The sequence below is a fragment of the Mus caroli genome, chromosome 1 (genome assembly GCF_900094665.2).
Source record: "Mus caroli chromosome 1, CAROLI_EIJ_v1.1, whole genome shotgun sequence".
Classification (NCBI taxonomy): Eukaryota; Metazoa; Chordata; class Mammalia; order Rodentia; family Muridae; genus Mus; species Mus caroli.
Genome location: NC_034570.1, coordinates 26,248,384 through 26,259,531, shown reverse-complemented (window position 1 = coordinate 26,259,531; position 11,148 = coordinate 26,248,384). Strand labels below are relative to the sequence as shown.

At 40.2% G+C, this 11,148-nt stretch overlaps 1 protein-coding gene across 1 annotated transcript; it reads right to left on the bottom strand.

The window, feature by feature from the left end:
* Nucleotides 1–7,127: 7,127 nt before the first annotated feature.
* LOC110303399 (protein PIH1D3) lies at nt 7,128–8,564 on the bottom strand. The gene has a single exon (XM_021174498.1). It carries the CDS (start codon nt 8,468–8,470, stop codon nt 7,814–7,816), a length of 657 nt encoding a protein of 218 aa, XP_021030157.1. The 5' UTR covers nt 8,471–8,564; the 3' UTR covers nt 7,128–7,813.
* Nucleotides 8,565–11,148: the final 2,584 nt, after the last annotated feature.

Here is an 11,148-nt window from a genome sequence, read left to right as displayed (position 1 = left end):
ATATCAGAAACACCAACCATTGTTATTAGTGAAGCTACAACATTCTTGCTACTACATGAAAATACATGAAACAGTATAATTTATAAAGAATGGTGCACTATTGGAAGCTAGGAAATCGGGAGCCTGGTGCCAGCAGGTTTGGTATTTGGTGAGGTCCGTTTTCTGCTTATAATGTGGAACTGTTTTGCTATGTCCTCTGGAGGACAAGTTCTGTGTCGTTGCGTAATAAAAAATGATGAATGAGCCAGAGTCCTCTGCCCCTGCTTTACGAGCACAACTCTCACAAGTAAGGGCAAACTCCTCAGGACTTAATCACTTCTTTACAAGTCTCATCTCTTAAAGCAACTGTAGCATGGGTTCAGTTCCAACATAAATTGTGGAGGGATAAAATCATGTCTGTATTTTCATAGTACTTTAAAACATTCTGCACTAACAGTGTATATTTTGCTGAGAGGGTCTGAAAATTCAAATCTATAAGCTTCAAAATTTGTACTTCGCAAAATATTTTGATTTTATTTATTTATTTTTATATCCCAACTGCTGTTTCTCCTCCCTCCTCTCCTCCAAGGACTCAGTCTTAGAGATGCCCCCTTCTAATTCCATTAGTCTCTCCCAGTACTTTCTTCATCCTCTCCCCACCTGACCCCTCCTGATACCATCCCCAGAGACCCAGACAGAACCCTCCCCTTGTCCACCTGCAGTGTCTACCCTATTCCCCATTCTATGTGAAATATTTTAATGCAGATTCTATCTGAGAGTCTTTCCACAGTTCCCAGCCCTGCTCACTTTCACTACTTGGAAGATTTTATAGTGCCTATGCATGGTACCCTCCACCTTCATTTCTTCAAACTAGTCATATATGATTTATAGTTTCTCAGTTATGTCAACAGAATAAACCAAGCTTCAGTATACATCAGCAGTTCGCATAGTACTCCATTCTGATGGGTAAAGTAGAAAAACCATATGATGATGTTCACCAGAAAGGTATAAAGATGACTGTGAATCTGGCTTCTTCCAGCTTACCCACAACCATCTGAGACTTCACAGAATCACATTTACTTCCAGGATAATTATGAAATTGTTCTAGTGTTGGCTATGTATATTATCATAGATTCAGAGGGATCTTAGGAGGCCTTCCCAAGGTCTACTTAAATATTAATTACACAGGCTCAAAACTGACTATAATTCTTTCTTGATTTTTGAACCATTACCTATATTTACTAAATATCTGTTTGTCATCAGCTTTTTAAATCATGAGCTAGTCTAATTACATTGATTTATATACCTGGTGCCTCTTGGAGCTGTCATAAATTGCTATCAATTTGGTATCAGAACAGAACAGAACACAACAGAATAGAACAGAACAGAACAGAACAGAAGCTAAGCATGTTGTCTAATAGTCAGAGTAAGAGCATTTGGGAGCCAAGAGCAAGAGTACTGTCATCAGTTTGAGGCCAGCCTGGGCTACAAATTGAGATGAGAGAGAGAGATGAGGATGGGGGACAGGACGAGGAAGAGTGAGAGGAGGAGAAGGAGTAAGACGAGGAAGAAGAAGTGGAGGAAGAAAAGGGAAAGGAAGAAGAAGAGAAGGAAAAAGAAATCGATGTGTTCATGTTGGTGGTCTGGGATCCTCAGGTCCCTAATGAAGCTCTCCAGAGAACCCGCATCTCTGCTCTCATCAGGCTTCCTTCACTAACATCGACCACTTGCTCCCCCTTTATGAGGGACATACAAGTCCCCAGAAAGGCCAAAACTGATCCCCCAGCTCAGGATCTGTAATTTTATCCCACCTGAAAAGTCCTTTTGCCATGTAAGGTCCCTTTTGCCATGTAAGGTCCCTTTTGCCTTGGAACCCAGTGACTAGACATAGCACCTGGAGGGACTGAAATGTTACCAAGCTCAGTTGCTAATGTTTTATCTCTTAGAAAGTAGTTAAATTATAACTAAATTTAGGAGTTCATTTTTAAACCTTTTGAGGAACCTCCATTTGATTTCCACAGTGCCCTCAGAAATCAAAGTGAGCCTGCAACAGACACCGGCGTGTCCATGTGCATTGCTGTGCTGTTCACAAGATCCAAGACATTCAATTAGTCCCATTCTACAGATGAAAGTGTTGAAAAATGTGGTGGGCACACACAGTGGAGTTCTACTCAGCCACTCGGGAAAATGAAATTATGGCATTTCCAGGATAGAGTGGGAGTCCAGGTGATCAGGAAAGGTGAGACAAATGAGAGTAAAAAAAGACAAATGCCACATTTTTCTCTCACTGAGGAAGCTAGGGGAAGGAAAAGACAGGAAACTGAACCTGAAGTATGAGGGATACAGAAGAGGTGGGGAAGTGGAAGAGGAGAGGGGTCATTGAAGGTGGGAGAAGAGACAAGTATAGTCAGAGCCCATTTTATATGTGTATGTGAGTGTGTGTGTATGTGTATATACATACATATATGTGCGTGTATATGTGTGTATGTGTTTATACATACATATATGTGTGTGTGTATGTGTGTGTGTATGTATGTATGTGTGTGTATGAGTACATGTGTATATACATACATATATGTGCGTGTATATGTGTGTATGTGTTTATACATACATATATGTGTGTGTGTATGTGTGTGTGTATGTATGTATGTGTGTGTATGAGTACATGTGTATATACATACATATGTGTGTGTGTGTATAAGTGCTGCAGTGAGACTGCTCCACTTTGCACAAGTGCCGATCACCAATAAAAATTCATTTTAACCACATGGACAACTAAGTGAAACACAAACTCCCTTTCGCTGAAGTAAATAAGTCAGCAATATTTTTAAATGTCACAAGATAAATTTCAGATAGCATTTTTTGATGGACCCAAGGTAATTGGTTAAATGCATGAAAGGGCTTGAAAGGTAGTGACAGTCAAACCTTTCTCTTGGGAGCATTTAAAACAGGCCTGTAGGAAACTTTTTCATTTCCATTTCATATTTAAATCAACAGCTAACAATTCCATATATTTATGAGTTACTGTGGTATTTTGACACACATATGCACTGGGTAATGTTAAATCACAGTGAGCATTTCTATCTCATGAGACTTTAATCATCTCTGTTGGTAAAACTTTCAAAGTCCATTCTTATAGCACATTGACATAGATGCTACAATTGCTACCCAGCTTCTGTCCTTGGTGAAACAGCAGCACCACTCCCTGGCTTTATCTGTGACTTAACACCCATTCACCAGACTTCCCCCTTCTGAGTCCTTGAAAGAAAATGTTAAGACTAAATGTCTGTGTATGTCAGTAATTTATTCAGTGAAGAATGCTGTTTAGTTAAGTTGTAATGCACAGTTGTTGGAACTATGCCCCCAGGTCACTTTTATAATAAGAAAATAACAACTTGAATTGTTTCTCTGATTAGAAGTAAGGGAATTCTGGGAGTTTGTAGGATAGATAGTATGACATGTCAGAGAGAAGAAAGTAAATTGTGTGGCCGTCCTAATGCTGAATCACATCCTTTCCCCAGTAGTACTGCAGCACAGGGAGGAAGAAGCCTGAGGTGCCTGAAGAAAACTACTGCACAATGAAAACCCAAATTACAAGATGTGATGGTTTGAATATGCTTGGCCTAGGGAGTGGAACTATTAGGTGTAGTCTTGTTAAAGTAGGTGTGTCACTGTGGGCATGGACTTAAGACCCTCACCCTAGCTACCTAGAAGTCAGCCTTTCATGAGCAGCCTTCAGATGAAGATGTAGAACGCTCAGCTTCTCCTGCACCATGCCTGCCTAGAAGCTGCTGTTCTTCCACCTTGATGATCATGGACTGAACCTCTGAACCTGTGTAAGCCAGCCCCAATTAAATGTTGTCCTTGTAAGACTTGCCTTTGTCATGGTATCTGTTCACAGCAGTAAAACCCTAACTAAGACGCAAGGTTACAGAGTGGATTCAATACAGAAGCTATGAACTAAAAGTCCTCCTTAATCATACCAATAGACAGAAGTAGAGAAGGCTCTCTTCTTAGAAAAAAAAAAGGTATAATTTTTAACAAAAAGAAATTCCAAATCCCATGGCATTTATGGAGACAGAAATATATTTGGAGTTTTATGCAGTCTACAATCTACTTACTCCCTGAGCCTAACTCTGAAAGATAATAACACAGTATTTTATTAAGTGTTCATCTAACCTAGATGCCTGGCAACCAGCTGATGAAATTTCCCTTGTTTGCATTTGCTTTTGAGGACCACTATTGCATTCTGTAGGTATAACTGACATTTATTCTGATTAATGACAAGTATTTATAAAAATGTCACTTTAACTTATGAACTTTATCTAATATATATGGGTGGCCACTGCATTGCAAACTAAATGCCAATTAAAAGGAAATCAGAACATGTCATCTTTTCTCGAACCTGCAATGGTATCAGTTGGGCCAGGCAGAAACGGCAAACTTAGAGTCTACACAAGCCCCTGAATATCCCACTGCTGCCCACAGACCCCTTGCCTTTCTGACTACCTCCTCTCCTTTTCCTGACTCTCATCTCCCTGGAACATCCATCTCTCTAATACCCAAAGACAGGATCCTGCCTAACAGCTTGTTTCTTCCTGGAGACGGAAGGCTAACTCCCTCATCTTCTTCAAACCTTCACTTAAATCCCTCTCTTACCTTGAGAACTGATTCAACTGTCCTTTACAGAACTGTACAATGGCCTGCACCACCCCTCCCTCGTCCCTCCTACTCTTCTTTGACAGTTGGAGCCTTTAATTTCTTATACATTTTACTGAAGGACTGATGATTGATTGATCAACAGATTTCTTTTGTTGTTGTTGCTTCTCTCAAACTCTACCTGAGCAGTATGATGGCAGGTGGTTTTGACTACTCTGTTTATTAATGTACTCAAGATGACAGAGTTTGACATGGAGCAGGCACTACTAGCCACATGTTGAATAAGAGAACACAACTTGAGAAAGGATCTCCTAAGTATATTTTAATCCTTGCAATAAAAATTTTAACTAGGTGTCTTCTTTAACTGATTTTTATAGATTGACTAACCTCAAGAATTTTAGAAATTAAATGACTCCTTCTCATCAAGTAGAGGGTAAATGAGCTCAAGATCTTAAAGATTTTCAACATAGCTGCTATGCAATTGCATTTTCCTTCATTCAGTAATTATTTCTTGAGTGGGTATGCCATAAAAGGTATCAAGTTATAAAAATCATTAAAGGTAAATAAAATATGGAAGTTATCCACCACAAACTTACCATCCTCTATATATTATTTTAATGAGTACCTGACTACTGAGGTAGGATCCATCTGGCCATCTGTGCAAACAGATCACTATGCTTTGCCCTGATGAATGGGTCTGAGCCCATTCTGTTACTCCTGTACATTAAGAATAGGAAAAATCCTACTGTAAAAATATCCCACCTTTGCTGTCCTTTCCTCTCTCATTCTCTAAACTAAGCTGAGAATAGTAGCTGTTAGCTCTTTATCAGCACCAGATCATGTGGTTTTATTTTATTGCCATCTGTAACCATAGTTTATTCATATAAGGTATTCTAGAGCTTTAAAAATGATGTATCCTGTCAAAAATATTCTATTTAAATATGACTCAAGTTTTACTTTTGTTCCTCCACAGTTTGGAAGGCAGTAAGATGCAAATGCAATATAACAAATCCAAAATTTTTATTTCTGGTTATATTTGCATTTCTGAAATGGAAAATGATGACTCTACAGATGATGGTTTTAACACGAGTGATAATTGTAAAGGATTTTGAGATGATTAGCTGCAAGATACTAATAAAATCACACTGCGACCATCTACATTTTAAAAGTAACATAATGAGACTGAAATGGGAAGCAACCCTGATGTCTTTGTTTTTCTTAATAGATAGCAATTAAGTGTTACGGTTGTTCCAGGCTTGATATTCTTCTGATTGCCACTCTTTCCTTGTCATATTCTCTGCAAGCAACCTATAAATTTTTACAATATAATTTTACAATATAAAAACAAAATCAACTTCTTAGCATTGTCCACTTGAAGACCATGCAAAGGCACACATAACTTGTCCCTTCACAATAACCTGGCAAAAGCTCTCACATGGCATTCACATCATCAGGACTGAAAATGGCTCTCCCAGGCTTCCGCAATTGTACATGGTGGGTGCAGGACCAAAGTCCACTTATCCTAAAGTATGGAGGGGGGATATCTGATTGGCTTCTATACAGACCAAAAACATGAAGGAGGTTACCTGAGGGGATGCTCTGTCTACCAACAGGTAGGTTTATTACTTTTGCACACACTTGCTTTCCTCCTTATCTACATCTCCTCCTCTTTCCCTATCTGGAAGGGAGTTTTCTAGCACAAGTTACTATTCCCTGCACACTCTTCCCCCTCAGCCATGAGCAAAATTGTTAGTTGAAGTTCCTGTGGATCCCTACAAACACTAGTCAATAGAAATGAATGTAAACAGTTGTCAAAACAGATAACATAATTCCATTCCTCTGGGGGGGGGGCTGCCAAAATGTCACGACAGAGGTGTTTTCATAATTGCATATTTTGGAGGAATAACTCTGTTTAGTCAAGCTGAGCAGAGGTCCAAGATGCTGCCATTGACAGCCTGTGAAGTCATTCTTCACAGCAAATTTAGAAACCACTGTGTAAATCACAGCAGAATTGATGGTCAACAGTCCTTACTGGCCAGGGACAAGCACCACTCGGCTGCCTCTCTGATCACATTTCAATACTTTCAAAGCCCCGGACTTTCACAGACACTGGCCAGATCAATCACTTCACAATGTCTGGAGTGGCCTGAGCCTCAGCACTTTTTAAAAGCTCCCTGGGTAACCACATGCATAGCCGGTGTTGAGAACCACGACTTTAGTGATTAGAACAATCCATCCGACCATTTCATTTTTTATCTCCTGGTTCACCTTTCTGTCCCTTGTTCTGTCTCTGGATGACAATGTAGAGGAGTCATCATGTGACTTTATGTAATTTCCATATCTTGTTTGAATGCCTCAGTGACCTGTCTTCCACCTAATCAAAGTATCTAAGTACATGAAACAGAAATACAGAAGAAAATTGTATCTTAATTTCTTCCATTTATCCTAATTAATATTTAAACTGATATTAAGCATCATTTTTTAAAATATAAGTTTTTAATAAATAGTAATGAAATAAACTCATTCAATAGTACAGAAAATGCAAGGAACACTGGGAAAATTTATAAAAATAAGAATGTATAGTTAGAAAGATAAAAATAAGAGAAAAATGAATCTACAAATATATCTATTCATATTACTTTTTCAAATAAACATGTGTCTCACAGGACACAACAAATTATTTATAGTCCTTTCTTACTTATATGTTCCAGAACAATATTGAAGCCCTAGATTGAAAACATCCTAAATCATTTGCTAAAATCAATGAAAAAGCAACCAAATGAATTTTTCTGGTGATAATAATGACAAATCCCTATGTAGCAGATTGTATGGTAATGTAATTAATTAGCTGAATTTCTTCAGACTGCTGATTTAAGTGAATCAGTTACTTCATGGTCATAGCTCTGCTGTGTGATTGACCATGTAATAATCTAGATGGTTAACCTGAAAATATTTTATTCAGCTCTCACTATAGAAATGGAACAGCACTTTATTGTATGAAACAACCATATATCATAACAGTAATAGAATTGACTGTATTTGATAAAAACACCACTAAAATTCTGAACCTTTCTAAAATATGTCGGGGGGGGGACATAAACAACCAGTATTCAAAGGTTTTTAAAAAAAATGTTCTTGTCATGTTTTTTCTCTCTCTCTTCTTAGTCATACAGTTTCAGGAAATATTAAAATCCAAATCCCTTTGGACGGTCATCCTGACCTCAAGTGTTTCAGCTTCCCAGATATAGGATGCTTTAGCACTGTTACGTTCCACGGGCTGGGGAAAGTTTACTAACAGCTTCTTTTTAGGAGTGCGAAGATCAAGGAGCATTTCTTGGATATCAATTTGAATTTCAGAAGGGTTTGTATTGGGCAGTTTAATTTTCACCACCAGCTCCTGGCAGCATGCTGTTGAAGGATCCTTTCTTGTTAATCCTAGGTATACGTCCTCAGTTCCCACAGTTTGTTGGAATACAATCTCATAATCTGGAATTTCACGAACATCCCATATATCATCATGCTCTGCTCCTTCTGGAACCTCTTCTGGATTCCAGATGTTCTCACTTTCATCACTCCTGGATTCAGGAATAGCTTTAGACTCTTTTGCTTTAGGTGGTCCAATATTCCCAGGGCTCATGGCTCCAATAGTAAATGAGCATTGCCCCTGTTCAAAATCAGAACCATCCTCTTCTTCGGGATTGAGGAGACTGGATAGTGCCTGAAGGGCCCAGGCAGAAGACATTGTCTCAAATTGCATATTTTTACCTTCCTCGCACTTTGCTTCCAAATTCCCTGTTACCGCCTTCTCAGCTTCAGCATTTTCCAATTCCATTATTCAAATATAGATAAGAGTGTATCTCAAGGGTAGAGTGCTTGCTAAGTGTGGAAGAAGGTCTGAATTGGATCCCAGGTGCTTGGTCAGTGCTGGTTACAGCCTAGGAGCAGAAAATAAACTGCCACTTGCTGTGCGTTGCTCTGTTGCCTGGGTAACAACTTTGTTGAACTTCCCTTTTCCACCTCTAGTTCCCGCTTGACACTGCTAGCCAATCACAGGAGAGTCTCCTTTGAAACAATACCAGCAGCAGCCAATCCCAGCTCGTCCCATTCATGGTCTATGGCTGCCATTTCTAGTTAAGTAGGTTGACCTGGGTTAAGCTGTGGGATCCATCATGCTAGCTCCTGAGAGTTCACAGTTTCTCTGTGGTAGTCTGGGTCCTCCCCGTTCTCTCAAGACTGCCTCTCCCCACCTCTGCCTTCACTTTGAAGACCAGATACCCATCTGGCTTAGCCACAGAGGTAAGAGCAGGATGTTACCATTTGTCCTGCAAGCTTTTTGCAGTGAGCTTTTCTCCCCCTCCTCCACCCCACCCCCACTCCTCCTAAGCATCATTTTAAAAACCTGAGTGAGTTTCTATTCCTTTTCTAAAGTATTTTATTTTCATTTGGTAGGGAGTTGAGCGGTGGCTCAGCACTTAACGTTCAGTGCTCTTCCAGAGAACTGGGGTTTATTTCTCAGCACCCACATAGAAGCTTATAACTCTTTAATTCAGTTGCGGGGCATCTTTTTCGGACCTCAGTGAGCACCAGGTACACATGTGGTACGCAGACATACATGAAGACAAAACACCACTGCGCTACTTGACTTAAACCTAACCAAGATCTAGGTGGGAAGAGAGAATCTTGTGTTTTGACTAGCTTTTGATTATGCAGCCATCTCTCTAGCCCAGGAAGAGGGAATTATAAGTGAGAAAATAAAAATGGCCTATAGGCAAAAATGGAAGACACTTTCTCAATGATTGATGTAGGAGGGCCGGCCCTCAGTAGGCAGTACTACCCCTCGGCAGGTGGTCCTGGATTACATAACAAAGAAGGCTAAGGAAGCCTTGGGGATCTAGGCAGAAAGCAGCTCTCCTCCATGGCTTTGTACTTCAATTCCTGCCTCCATGTTCTTGCCTTGAGTTCTTGCTCTGACTTGTCTCAGTGATGGAGTGTGATCTGAAAGTTGTGAGCTAGAGAATAAGCTTTTTTCCCCACCCAAATTTGGACATGATGCTTGATCACAACCATGCAAATCATAATTAAAATGGAAAATACTAACTAGAGTGTGGGATATTGCTGTGGGATACACCTAACCATGTTGTTTGCAGTTGGGGAGGGGTGTGGATAAAATGGGCAAAATAGCCATTGGTGCTCAGAGCTCAATAAGCTATTATTCTCTGGGAGCTTGGAAGATAAGAAGGCTGAGAGCAATGTAGGCAGTGCAGACTTGGTTTGTGAGTTTCTCAAGGATGTAAAGACTAGCAGAGCCGGGTGTGGTGGTGCATGCCTTTAGTCCCAGCACTCAGGAGGCAGAGACAAGCGGATCTCTGAGTTCAAAGACAGCCTCTTTTACTGCGTAAATTCCAGGACAGCCAGGGCTAAACAAAGAAACCCTGCCTCAATCAATCAATCAATCGCAATAAAAACTACCGGACTTGTTTGGGTGATATTTTAAATTAAAGATCTGTGGTTCTGATCACCTGAGACTGAAGAGTCTGTTGAGATTAAGAAGAGACCAGCATTGTTGAGGTAAAATTTTCTGAAAAGGGTTTCCTCAGGTTTGGCACACAGAAGCTATGATCCAGATGGGATTCAGGCTGTATGTGCATTTGCTGCCAGCCAAACTTTGTAATGTGTAAGAGTTTCCCAGGTGGTGCTGGTTTAAAAGGAATGAAGGAACCATGGAGAACAGCTGAGGCTTGGAGCCCAGCAAGGCCCTTGGTGAAGGTGCAGCCTCAGGTACAGTGAAGCCCAGGATTAAAGATGTTATGGGAGAAAATTGAGGCTTGACCCCCTGTAGAAGAGCCAGAGTTCCCAAAGAAAGCTCAGAAGAGGTTATTGGAAAAGGTGTAAACCTGTCACAATGCAGACCGCAGAACTTTGGAGATGCCAGTAGGACAGAATGCATAGCCAATATGGGCGCAGCTGTGGAGTAGAGCCAGCCTGATGTGCTGTGCATGTTGTGCGAGGCAGAGCCAGAGAGGAAAAGCTTTTCCAAGCCCATTGGAGATCATGAGTCCCATAAGTCTTTACATGGTTGGACTTCAGTTTTGCTCTATTCTGATTATAACTGTGCCCTGGCTCTTCCTCTTTGAAATAAGTATGTAATTTATATTTTATTTTACAGGAGCCCCCAGTTTAAAAGTCTTTCGAATTTTAGGGAGATTTGAACCTTAAAGAGACTTCGTATATTTTAAAGAGACTGAAGCTTGTGGGATTTTCAAAGTGGAAGTGCCCTCGAAGACTAGTGGCATCAGATTCCTCTAGAACTAGAGTTACAATGTGTGTGTTGGGAAGTGAATTCCAGTCCCTTTGAAAGGCGGTGAACACTCTTAACTGTTGAGCCATCTCTCTAGCTCTGTGACTGTCTCTTTGTAACTTACACACATCCACATACAAACCCTAAGACACAACCATAGAGTTTATATAATCTTCATTAAAAGCCTTGCTTAATAGTTTGCTCCCTCCTAA